The 12,078-nt window shown below is 39.8% G+C and overlaps 1 protein-coding gene across 1 annotated transcript in view; it reads right to left on the bottom strand.

Annotated features, from left to right (window-relative positions):
• HERC2 (E3 ubiquitin-protein ligase HERC2) overlaps window positions 1-12,078 on the bottom strand; it is a 30,417-nt gene that overhangs the window by 15,241 nt on the left and 3,098 nt on the right. Inside the window, exons 10-43 of the mRNA XM_013311361.1 lie at window positions 11,825-12,035; window positions 11,598-11,746; window positions 11,252-11,411; window positions 11,075-11,172; window positions 10,825-10,980; window positions 10,647-10,752; window positions 10,458-10,563; window positions 9,912-10,137; window positions 9,488-9,632; window positions 9,277-9,359; window positions 9,130-9,209; window positions 8,912-9,054; window positions 8,546-8,742; window positions 8,090-8,306; window positions 7,751-7,988; window positions 7,498-7,668; window positions 7,208-7,399; window positions 6,733-6,895; window positions 6,500-6,618; window positions 6,249-6,421; window positions 5,589-6,175; window positions 5,378-5,502; window positions 4,850-5,214; window positions 4,609-4,778; window positions 4,390-4,529; window positions 4,128-4,311; window positions 3,825-4,052; window positions 3,619-3,737; window positions 3,331-3,514; window positions 3,097-3,248; window positions 2,750-2,843; window positions 2,523-2,674; window positions 2,166-2,307; window positions 1,827-1,952 (exon numbers count right to left, since the gene is read on the bottom strand). Of these exons, the coding sequence (XP_013166815.1) occupies window positions 1,827-1,952; window positions 2,166-2,307; window positions 2,523-2,674; window positions 2,750-2,843; window positions 3,097-3,248; window positions 3,331-3,514; window positions 3,619-3,737; window positions 3,825-4,052; window positions 4,128-4,311; window positions 4,390-4,529; window positions 4,609-4,778; window positions 4,850-5,214; window positions 5,378-5,502; window positions 5,589-6,175; window positions 6,249-6,421; window positions 6,500-6,618; window positions 6,733-6,895; window positions 7,208-7,399; window positions 7,498-7,668; window positions 7,751-7,988; window positions 8,090-8,306; window positions 8,546-8,742; window positions 8,912-9,054; window positions 9,130-9,209; window positions 9,277-9,359; window positions 9,488-9,632; window positions 9,912-10,137; window positions 10,458-10,563; window positions 10,647-10,752; window positions 10,825-10,980; window positions 11,075-11,172; window positions 11,252-11,411; window positions 11,598-11,746; window positions 11,825-12,035 (5,901 nt within the window). The remainder of the gene's footprint in view (window positions 1-1,826; window positions 1,953-2,165; window positions 2,308-2,522; window positions 2,675-2,749; window positions 2,844-3,096; window positions 3,249-3,330; window positions 3,515-3,618; window positions 3,738-3,824; window positions 4,053-4,127; window positions 4,312-4,389; window positions 4,530-4,608; window positions 4,779-4,849; window positions 5,215-5,377; window positions 5,503-5,588; window positions 6,176-6,248; window positions 6,422-6,499; window positions 6,619-6,732; window positions 6,896-7,207; window positions 7,400-7,497; window positions 7,669-7,750; window positions 7,989-8,089; window positions 8,307-8,545; window positions 8,743-8,911; window positions 9,055-9,129; window positions 9,210-9,276; window positions 9,360-9,487; window positions 9,633-9,911; window positions 10,138-10,457; window positions 10,564-10,646; window positions 10,753-10,824; window positions 10,981-11,074; window positions 11,173-11,251; window positions 11,412-11,597; window positions 11,747-11,824; window positions 12,036-12,078) is intronic.

Raw genomic sequence — 12,078 nt, 5'->3', positions numbered from 1 at the left:
GAAGAAGAAGAGGAGGAAGAAGAAGAGGAGGAAGAAGAAGAGGAGGAAGAAGAAGAGGAGGAAGAAGAAGAGGAGGAAGAAGAAGAGGAGGAAGAAGAAGAGGAGGAAGAAGAAGAGGAGGAAGAAGAGGAGGAGGAAGAGGAGGAAGAAGAGGAAGAAGAAGAAGAAGAAGAAGAATCTAATGTAATCTGATGTAATCTGATGTAATCTGATGTAATCTGATGTAATCTGATGTAATCTGATGTAATCTGATGTAATCTAATGTAATCTAATGGAATCTAATGGAATCTTATGTAATCTAATGGAATCTAATGTAATCTATTGTAATCTAATCTATAACGTAATCTAATCTATAATGTAATCTAATCTATAATGTAATCTAATCTATAATGTAATCTAATCTATAATATAATCTAATCTATAATGTAATCTATGTAATCTAATCTAAAGTAATCTATTGTAATCTAATCTATAATGTAATCTAATCTATAATGTAATGTAATCTAACGTAATGTAATGTAATCTAATGTAATCTATAATGTAATCTAATGTAATGTAATCTAATGTAATCTAATGTAATGTAATCTAATCTATAATGTAATCTAATGTAATGTAATGTAATCTAACGTAATCTAATGTAATGTAATCTAATCTAATCTATAATGTAATCTAATGTAATGTAATGTAATCTAATGTAATGTAATCTAATCTATAATGTAATCTATTGTAATGTAATCTAATGTAATGTAATCTAATCTAATCTATAATGTAATCTAATGTAATCTAATGTAATCTAATGTAATCTAATGTAACCTAATGTAATCTAATGTAATGTAATCTAATGTAATTTAATGTAATGTAATCTAATGTAATCTAATGTAATCTAATGTAATGTAATCTAATGTAATCTAATGTAATGTAATCTAATGTAATGTAATCTAATGTAATGTAATCTAATGTAATGTAATCTAATGTAATCTAATGTAATGTAATGTAATGTAATCTAATGTAATGTAATCTAATGTAATCTAATGTAATGTAATCTAATGTAATGTAATCTAATGTAATGTAATCTAATGTAATGTAATCTAATGTAATGTAATCTAATGTAATGTAATCTAATGTAACGTAATCTAATGTAATGTAATCTAATGTAATGTAATCTAATGTAATGTAATCTAATGTAATGTAATCTAATGTAATGTAATCTAATGTAATGTAATCTAATGTAATGTAATCTAATGTAATGTAATCTAATGTAATCTAATGTAATGTAATCTAATGTAATGTAATCTAATGTAATGTAATCTAATGTAATCTAATGTAATGTAATCTAATGTAATCTAATGTAATGTAATCTAATGTAATGTAATCTAATGTAATCTAATGTAATCTAATGTAATCTTATGTAATGTAATCTAATGTAATCTAATGTAACGTAATCTAATGTAATCTAATGTAACGTAATCTAATGTAATGTAATCTAATGTAATCTAATGTAATCTAATGTAATGTAATCTAATGTAATGTAATCTAATGTAATGTAATCTAATGTAATCTAATGTAATCTAATGTAATGTAATCTAATGTAACGTAATCTAATGTAATGTAATCTAATGTAATCTAATGTAATCTAATGTAATGTAATCTAATGTAATGTAATCTAATGTAATGTAATCTAATGTAATGTAATATCTTGTCTGTTACGATCTATATGACGCTGACTGTACATATAGGACGACAATGGGCGAGGAAATATCATTTTTGTGATCCCTTTCACTGTTGATTAAAGGTAGGCGACGGGTAGTAATTAAAATATTTCTTACTTGCATTATCCGGAGGTTGTAGTAAGACCTTCCTGAGCTTCGTCCGAGTTGACAGCAGACCTCTGACAGCGCATAGCATCAGGAGTTCCATTTGCTGTCTTCTCAAACCGTAAACATCTACATCAGCTGTAAATAACAAAGAAAAATTTGTTCTTGTTTGTTGTCATTGTTACTATATTTGTTAATTTAGCATTTTCTGTCGTTTAAACATTACCAAATCTTGACATCATAAAAATACGAGAAGAAAATATAAATAGAATTTCTTGTCATAGAGTAAACCTAAAAAGTTCAAAAGAAAATATATAGATTGTTGTCAAATACTAGTTCATTATATTGTACCAGGTAAGGGATGCGTGTGTACGGGACATGCGTTGGGCATGACACCGAGCAGTGCGGCGCACACACGCAGCGCACTCTCGCCGCCGCCCAACGCCTGCGACATACGCTCGCTCTCCGCGCTCGTCACACCGCTTAGTTCTACCTGTTACATTAATATTTATTTTATCTTACAAGGCATATTATAAACTGGCTGGAAATTGTAAACTGAGATTAATTTATCATGATTTTTATTTAATTTTCTTAACTTATCCTCGATATTTCAAAATTGTTAAGTGATTTAATGTGTAGAAAAGTAAAATCTAAAGGCACTTTTGTAAATGAATTAGAATGTAAAGTTTGTAAAGCAATTATGTTTACCTTGGTTACAGTATTGTCATCGTGTATTACGGTGACCTTTGCTCTGGGAGACAGTTGTGTCACTATACCATACCGCGGCGGTGATCCGAAGCTTACTCTTTGACCGAGTCTGATGCGCCATTCCAACCCACCGACAACTCCTAGTGCACCAGCTAAATAAAAAGCTCCATTAGTACATAAATTCCCCTTGAAGTACACAATACATATTAAAGTTATTAAAAAAATACCTATAAGACAAGTATTGAGAGAAATTGGCGATGGCTTGATACTTTGAGTAAGTTCCTGGCTTGCGTGTGGCCACCAGTGCCAGTCGTTTGTTATCTAAAACAATACAGACATAAATTATTATTTTTAGTAATTAATTCGACATACAAAAATTATTCCATCTAATAAAAACTGTGCAGGAGTAAAATTTATCGCTGTTTAAAACCTGATTTTATACCCGAGAGAAGCTAGCAAATCGATTGATTGTTACTAAACTATTTACAATTCTTTTTTATTTTACCACTATCCAGTCTATGACAGGCCAGTGCTACTGTCTTACTGTACTGGCATAAAGACAGACATTGCATACTGTATGCGCTGCAATCTGCAGCTTGTCGAGCAGCACAGCAGTGAGCGGCCCGTGCCATTGCGGCGCGCCGTGCAACCGACGCACCAGCGCCACCGCGCCCGCGCATACCGTGCCCGTATAGCTGCTCGTCGCCGGCGCACGCCATCTATTATCTGTAATAACAAGCATCCCGCTCATGTGTAAAGTAATTAATATACGTGACAATACAGTAAATGACCGATAACAATGTTTTACCAAGTTCCTCCTCATCGTTGCCAGTGAATATAGCTTGTGTGGGACGCAGGGCAGGGTCCGCCGGGTGCGTCTCGAGCCACAGTCGGCCCACGAGCGCGAGCAGCTGCGTCGCCACAGTTCTGCGCCACTCCGCTGGCCCAGAGTGCTCCAGCAACACACGCTTCAGCAGCCAGATACATTGGATCTGATGGACAAAACATGTTAAGAAACGTACATAAAATTGATCTGTTTTGTTTCACCATATTAGAATTCATATCAATTTAAAAGTTAGTAAAAAGCGTTACCAACCTGTAGGAATAGTAAATCCTGCGTGACCGTTTTGTCTCCTGCGGAAATTATGCTAAAGCATAATTCGAACCAGGACTCGGTACATAATGTTTTTCTCATGTCATGATTTTGTGCGCTTGCTAAAATAAATGAAAAAAATATATTGAGGGGAAATTATTCATTACTTCATGCGTCGCATAACATATAAAGTATATTGCTTATATTACCTCTAATCAGGGCGACAGCAGTGTGTGCGTAAGAAGCAAACGCGGTGGGTGGAGATACATTATTTGCACGCGCGATGACAAGCAGACGTCGTTGGAGCGCGGCCACGTTGCGCCGGACCACACCGCGCACGTCGTACGCACTGCCTGCCCGCGCACACGCCGCACGTAACGCGCCCGTGCACGCCGCACGTACCTCCTTCACCGGCCACCAATCTAACGTAGTCTGACCTTTAAAGTAAACAAATGTTAACAAAAATCAATATATTACCCGAAATAATTAGTTTTTAAATATGTTTAACTTACGATTTTCAGCCTCGGCTTCATAAAGAGATGGTGGCGGAGAAGGCGACCGCGCTAATTTCAAATCATATTTTCCTTCTTTTCCCATGCGATAGGAGTTAGTGCCTCCGCTGTCCCACAGAATGCGTACCCAGCCGTCGTCTCCTAGTTCTCCGATTACCCGACCTTCGCCACCGGGACCTCCATCCTATGAAAAAAGAAATAGATAAATTCCTACAGTCTTTAGCAGCTATCCTTCTGTTTTATTTATATTATTTGATATTACCTGGTCGCCCCACTTCCAGTCTCTGCCGCGCACTACCCTGGTACCTATTTTCATGAGGCTGGCAAGCTCTGGCCCGCTTAATGAAGCGCACCTGGCACGCGCACCCAATTTTTCATCCTCAAATATAACTAAGCATTCAACTGAAACAAATTAAATATTTTTTTGCATAATAATTAAAATATATGTATTTAATTTTATAATTAAAAAAGTTCTACATACACTTAGATCTTGTTACTGCTTGGGAATTCTGAGAATTATATAAAGATGTATCTCCTCCGATTTGCCTTAATAATGTCATACAGGAACTTAATACTCCGCCGTTTATCAATTGCTCCAACTCTGGACCATAGCAACCCTCCACCACTAGTGTTAGAAGAGATATCAAAAACCTGTAATATAAGAAAGATATGCAATTTTCAACGCAATCATTTATCCCATACGGTTCATTTTTATTTAGTACCTTGCTCGTGATGGTTTCGTCAGCAATGCGTGTGCTCCAAAGTTAACGCTCATCTTCAAAGGCATAGGTTGGTGTTGTTCTGCTTCTAATACTTTCGCCCTCAACTCTATAAGTACGTAGTCCATCAATCTAGATCTTTCTAGAAGTACCATGTATTTTGTATACGGTATTACGGATTCGATGCCCTTTAAGGGTAATGTTAAAGGGATTGTTGGCTTAAGTGGAGTATTTGGTGAATCCGCCATCGACGCCCCGCATAGACCAGCGAAGGCCGCATACTTAACACTTTCCGACATCGTTTGACTCGAGTGGAGTATCTTATTAATAATTTTATATCCATTCTTTCTTATATCAGCTCTTTGCACCTGAAATTATACCATAAACTATGCAGTTGCCGTTGGTTCCTAGACGAATATCTCTGTAAAAATATATTGGTCATCCCTGTCATCACCTCTGATAAAACAGAGATAACAATATTTTTAAGTGGAGATTTTAGTCTCAGAAACTCACGTTATTATTTTTATTTACCTGGCAATACAACGCTCTCCTCAGCATGTCAAGGTCACACGACTCTTCACTCATTACGAAATCAATTATGGCCGTTGTCACGCTCTGTTGCTCAGCTGTCACTTCTTCTAGCATCCAATATAGATCTGTTGAAAATTACAAACGTTATATTATATAAAATTCATAAAATAAATAAAAAAAATAGCATAATAAAATAAAAGTTAGAGCCTACCTTTCTCTTGACAAGCTAGCTTTGCTACCCAAGCATTGACAAACTTATTCCTTTCTGACGTATCATCATCTTTCTCTTCATCGGCAGTGAATAATTCGTTTTTTAAATCATCAGCCTGCAGCAGTACTTGCTTTTCGCTTTCCATAGATTCCTTTAAAATGGAATTATCTGTCATATCATTGATTGAACTAATTGACACCTCGTTCGTTGGTGTCTTGTCATCATAGTCTTTGTCTTGAACATCTTCTTTTTCAGATATTTTTAATTCACCTCGAGCTTCATTCCGCATATCGTCATAGTTCGAGGCATTTTTCATGTCTTTATCTAGTGGTTTGTCTTTTAGTTTTAATTTATTTTTAGTTTGTTGATTCGCGGCATCTTTCGAAGCCGGGTCAGTGGGTCCTTCTGAATTATAGTAACACTTTGGTTCTACGACTTTAATGCGAATATCGTCAACAGGCCTAGCGGTGTTACTTAGTCCAGATTTGATTATTAAAGCATCGCCTTGCAGTAAACTGCCTCCAGCTCTTAACATACTCTTATTTAAACTATTCTGTCTATTCCTTAAGTCTTTCGTTGTTTCAAAACTAAAAGAATAGCAAATAAAATATTAGTACGCGGCATAAACTTTTTTTTTCAAGATTAATTCGTGAGCATTACCATTTGTTGAAAGAAGGCGATTTGGCCAATCGCATGACCTTTTGGAACATCTTCTTAGCTGAGGGTGGGCGGTGTGCGGGCGGCCTCTTGTGCAGCGCAGACACCGCGGGAGATATCGCCGGACGCACCTCGTGCAATAGAAACCTTGCTCTTTCTAAAGGTGCTGCACACACCTACATAACAAATTACGTAAATAAAGATATCGTAAACAGGTATGTTGAAAACCATGTTAGATATATTTTGTATCTTACTTCTTTATAACCCCGTGACAATTGTTGCCTAGTTCTCATAAGTGTCCATTTGCTCTGCTGGACGGCCTTTAGTATCTCCGACATCGCCGGAGACAGTCTTACTTCGCCTTTCTTCATTTCTGTAAAGATTAATAAATGTATTTTCGTTTCTTTTTATTTCAATGTTTAGATCCAAATATGACAGCTTTTATACAGAGATTTTGGTCTCAGAAACGATTAATGTGTTAAGTTACCAGTGGTAGCAGTTGCAAGGGCATGTTCCTTCAAGCCAACGTGGTACAGCAACACGGCGAGCAACGCCCGACGCAACTCCTCCACCGGGTGCTCCGGGGGGAAATGTGGAGCGCAGCCCTCACGTCGCTCGCATGCCCACCACAGGTGCAGTGCTAAAGGATCCTATAACAAACACGGAAGATAAATTTATTGCAATGCTTTATAAAATTTGAATCTGAAGAACACAAAGTATCTAAAACATAGAGATATCACTAAAAAATTAGGAAAAGTGTAAACAGTTAGGGTAGGGCGCTCTTGAGCGACCGCGAAGCCGCTGGATAGAAAGGCCCGCAACAAGTCTGCGAAATACACAGTCTTACTATACTAACTGCACCCCCAAGGCGTGCTATAAAAGGTGACGTAGCGTTAAAACCTAGAGTTGAAGTGTGAGAGTCTAAAGTACTAAGACTAGTAATAGTAGTACTAATATCTTACTAGCAGCTTAGGCTCGGCGAGTGCGTACAGCAATGCGTCAGCACGCGCATGCGCGGTTGTAATACTTGGGCGGGGGGCGGGGCCGAAAGCGCGCGGCGCCGGCACCTCCCCCGCTGGGCTATTGCCACCTGTTGACGAACCACTTCGTGCCTCCGCTTTTTCTTCTTCAAATGGATTCGACAGTTGCGGTACCTGCGTAAGAATATTATAATTCATGCATTTTCTAATATTCACGATATAACGATTTAACATTTTTATTGTATCAAAATACAGAGGATAAGTCAGTTTACCTGCAAGCCGCCTCTTAGGAAGACTGCTGTCGCGTGAGCGGCAACTTTACGTTCAGCTTGCTGTACCGGCAAGGAGCGGGCGAGCCGCACGCCGCACTCCGACACACCCAGCATCAGTTGGAAAGCAGTCGACGATAACATGTGCAAAACTCGCAAAGTCGGAATGCTCTCCTGGAAAAATATGGTCCTGTTACAAGACAGCGTGACCTGAAACTTCAAACTTTGGTTACGTTACCATGATATTTGCACTTACTTGACACCGATGTCCATGAACTTGTTCGGCATAAAGACCAACACATTTCTCAGTGATAGCGGACAAGTATGCAGCGTGGGGCTCCTCACTGAGCGCGGCGGTGGCGTCGGTGCCTCGCAGCTTGCGCACCAGTTCCACGGTGCTGGCGCTGTCGCATCGGAACTTTTCCACATCGTACACGAAACCGGATACCACGATCCAGGATCCACCATCTTTTACGTGATTCTGTATGTCACACCTGCGAATCGATACAAATTTCCAACAAATTTGGGCACATCTAAATTTAGTTTGTGTACGAACTCCTTCGAAATCAGCAGAAGTGTTTAAGTTTTATCTTACTTTCTGATAACAGTGATGTTGCGGTGATGCCGACGTGTGATGAGGCCTGGCCAGCCGAGTGTGTCTGTCTCGTGGCGCGCGGCGGCGGGCAGCGAGAGCGCGGCCTCGTCGCAGGCGCGCGCCACACCCGTCAGCGATGACACGCACTCCATCAACGAGAACGTCGAGCGCGCCGCACACGTACACACCCATGCGCTCAGCTCGCTCACTACACGTCCTGCAATATTACTACTAATGTAAATTTTATGCACAAATAATTCTAAAACTACTAATTTTGACGCTGAGCTAATTCTGACGTGACTTTCACTGGAAGGTAGCTGATGATGTGGCCTACTTTTTTAATCCTGACGCAGACGAAGTCGTAGGAGACCGCTAGTATTGAGTAATAGAGCTCGATAATCGAAATTCTTCTTTATACAAAATTACATCAGTTAATTGTCCTTGTAGTGTACTTGCCTATAATATCAGCGCTTATGACGTTGCAGAGGGCGAGCAGTTGCTCGTTGTCTGCAGCGCGCACGGCGCGGGAGAAGCACGTGGCGACGGCCAGCACATGCTCGGCGAGCAGTGCGACGTACTCCGCGAGCAGCGCGCGCACGCCACCACGCGTGTTGCGTCCACCACGCGACCACATCGCCTCACAGAAGAGAAGCCTGTAATATTTTGTGTATGTCATTCCTTGCTTGACCTGTTGATTGGGATCTTTAAATCAAAAGCTATGTAGCATCAAGGACTGAATTTTATAGCCATTACTGTATTTTGATTTGATACGATTCTTAAAAGAAAATAAGACTAAATAGTTTAATCTTATAACATATTTACCTTTGAAAACGTAGCAACAAATCACAGCTAGGGCTGACTGTGTCGTGTACTTTGGGGTCATCGGTCTTGCTGCTATTGCCCTTGATAATCGCGTTTATTAGCATTTGAGTTTGACAAGTCGTGTTTTGAATAAGATGTTTTACCTGAATTAAGAAAAATAACAATTAATTTGAGAAAACAGACTTGGGTTTACAACAGGGTTAATTTTTCGTACATACCAAATGCATTAAAGGTACCGAAGTTCCATTTTCTTCTGAAGTCGTTGCGTTATCTATTTGGTATTCTTCAGTGCAAGCACCTGTCAATTAAAATTTAATTAATTAAAAAGATAGTAAAATAACTAGATTTCATCATTATTATTTTACCTTCCTCCACATCGATGTCGTCCGCGTTAGCAGAAGACATAGATCCTCGTTGTCCCGTCACTATGTCAACTTGATCGTATTCGCTATAATTAAAAAAAATCATAAAAAAAAATATTTAGAAGGCTGTGATTTTACACCCAACCACTCTTTGAAAAAACAAAGATACAAATTGTTTTACTAGATGTGTATAGGCGGCTTTCACGGTACATACTCATCAAGTTGCAAGTGGTTGTATGTGTCGGTGGCGTGCGCTCGCAAGGCATTCTTGAGCGCGTCACGTAGCCCCCCGCCGCCCAGCAGCGACCACACCAGCAACTCCGTCATGAACCTCGCCCCAGCACTGGCTACAGCAGTACCTACATAGTTTTTCATTCATATTCAATCAGTTTATATTTCACTAGCGGTCCACAAATGGTTACAAAGGTGTAGCCGTTCCGGAAATTACCCAGAACAACCGTGGCCTTGCGGACTTACAAAAAAACAGCCATAAATTTCGAGACGTTCACTAGACGGTAACTGATATGTGTGGGCATACTATAGGTTATTTTTTTTAATTTTGCACTGACAAAGTCACTGGCGATCAAGATTCGCGTATTGAAATAATACCGTATGAATTGTGTGCGTGTGTTACTGACCGTGTGGCAGCAGCGCGATGAGATGTTGCGCGCGCAGCTGTGGTGTGGGCAGCAGCAGCGGCCATGTGGCAGCTAATGCGCGGCGCGCCGCCCCTGCCGCCGCAGCCCCTGCGCGCCCCTCCACCAGCGCCACCAACGCGCCATGCAAACCGCTGCACCAACTGCGTCTCTCCATACCACTGCTGCCCTCCACATCCGCCTCTTTCGAACATTGCCATGCATGAACCTAGACAATAATATCATCAACTCGTATACAACTTTAAACTTTTGTGAATTTTACTAATATAGTGTTCGTAAGAAACATTGTTGTTAGTCAAACCGTGACTATGGCGTCTCCAACTGTGCCAAAATATCAAGGACTCAAATAGTTTAATCGTGGTAAGAATCCCGTTTCTGTCCACTACAATGTTATATTGACTTACCCTAATGTCATCCACATATTGTGTCCTCCACTTTACTCATCCAAAGACCAATATGTATGGTAATTAATTATTCTTTGTCCATCTCACACATCTTCAGATTGGCGAATTCAATGATTGTACTTACTTGTAGCCTTAATAAATTGAGACAAGATATTGCTAGGCATTCGTTTTCTTTTAACGTTGCTGTACTGCTTTGTTCCACTGCAAGTTTTAACAATCTCTCCAGAAATCTGAAATCAAGAACCATTCATTTTGAAAATTCAATTGGAATAATTTCGCTATATCATCTTCTAAACATATTAACTTTACTCACATGAAAGTGTTATCAGACAAGTCTATAACAAAAGGCATCGAAGACGGTAAATCTCTGGGATTTTCTTCGCTCCACGCGATTATTTGTGTAGCACTACTAGAGGCACCTGTAATTATAAGTAAACATTAAGCTAAATGCATAAAATAACAAAAAAATACAGATTAAATAAAAAGCTTACCATTGGCTTTAAATGAAGAGTTGAAAACTTGCAACAGTTGCGGCGCTGGTCTTCTCATATTGGCGCGTTCATGTGTACCCCACGCATACAACGCGCCGTCAGATGTCAACGCTATACCGTGTGTTGCACCCAAAGATAAGTCTATTACCTTTACACCTGGAAACATGACATTTATAAAAAGAATAATTAAAAAATCGATAAATATAATAGTTGTGACCAGTTTTGCTACGTATTGAGTGTCAACATGTACCTTGAAGAGCTTCCACCAGCTTGGGATCCTGGACTGAGTCGGCATTCCCATGACCAAGACGATGTCGTTCACCTTTACCCCACGTGTATACTTGGCCACTAAAAATAATAACCTACATTATTTATACACATTTATACAAAAAATACAATTTGTGTAATTTAGTTTAATTGCACGTACGTGTCAGTAAGCGCAGCGTGCCAATGCTCCCCGGTGTAGACGCGCGTGACACGGAACATTGCGAGCGAGGAGAGCGCGCGGGGCGTCCCGCTCTCGCCCTCCCCAAACACTTGCACTGCGCCCTCCAGAGTGCAGCACAGTGTTTGACTTTCGCCCCAACCTTTATACACATATACATAACTTACTAATTTATTTAATCTTTAAGTTTTATTTTTTTCGCACAACACAACAACACGTCATAGTAAGTTCGGTTTTGTGCCGTCGTTACGAAGAAATACTTCTATGTCTCTCAGCGGGTTCCTTTACATTTGTAATTCGCTTTAAAACTGAGGCTATGAAAACTTACCTAAAGCAACGTCAACGATGCGTTCAATATTATGCGCATTAAACGCGACGGGCTGCGGCGTGAGGCAGTTCTCAACAGTGCCATGACCAAGACGGCCGTGTGAGCCGCGACCCCATGTGTATAGAGCGCCGCGAGATGTTATCACAGCACTATTAATAGAACAAATAACGGTGTAAATCATCGATCAGATGAAGGGTACTTCGATTGTGTCATTGTTTAATACAAACCTGCAAGCGAATCCAGCGTAAACTCTGATGATTTCATGGTGTGCGAGATGGTGTATGGTGGCGGGGGCATCCCTGGGCGCGGTGTCACCGTGACCCAGTCTGCCATCCTCGCCCGTACCCCACGACCATACTCCGCCGCATGCAGAGCAGCACAAAAAATGACGCCCCGCCGGATGACACGCCACTTGAATTATCGTCTTATTTTCCAAACCTATAAGTAATGATAGCTGGTTTTATTTAAATCACAAAGAAAA

This window comes from Papilio xuthus, unplaced genomic scaffold, assembly GCF_000836235.2.
Source record: "Papilio xuthus unplaced genomic scaffold, Pxut_1.1 DF827680.1, whole genome shotgun sequence".
Classification (NCBI taxonomy): Eukaryota; Metazoa; Arthropoda; class Insecta; order Lepidoptera; family Papilionidae; genus Papilio; species Papilio xuthus.
The sequence above is the reverse complement of the archived record's forward strand: the minus strand, read 5'-3'. Positions and strand labels throughout refer to the sequence as shown.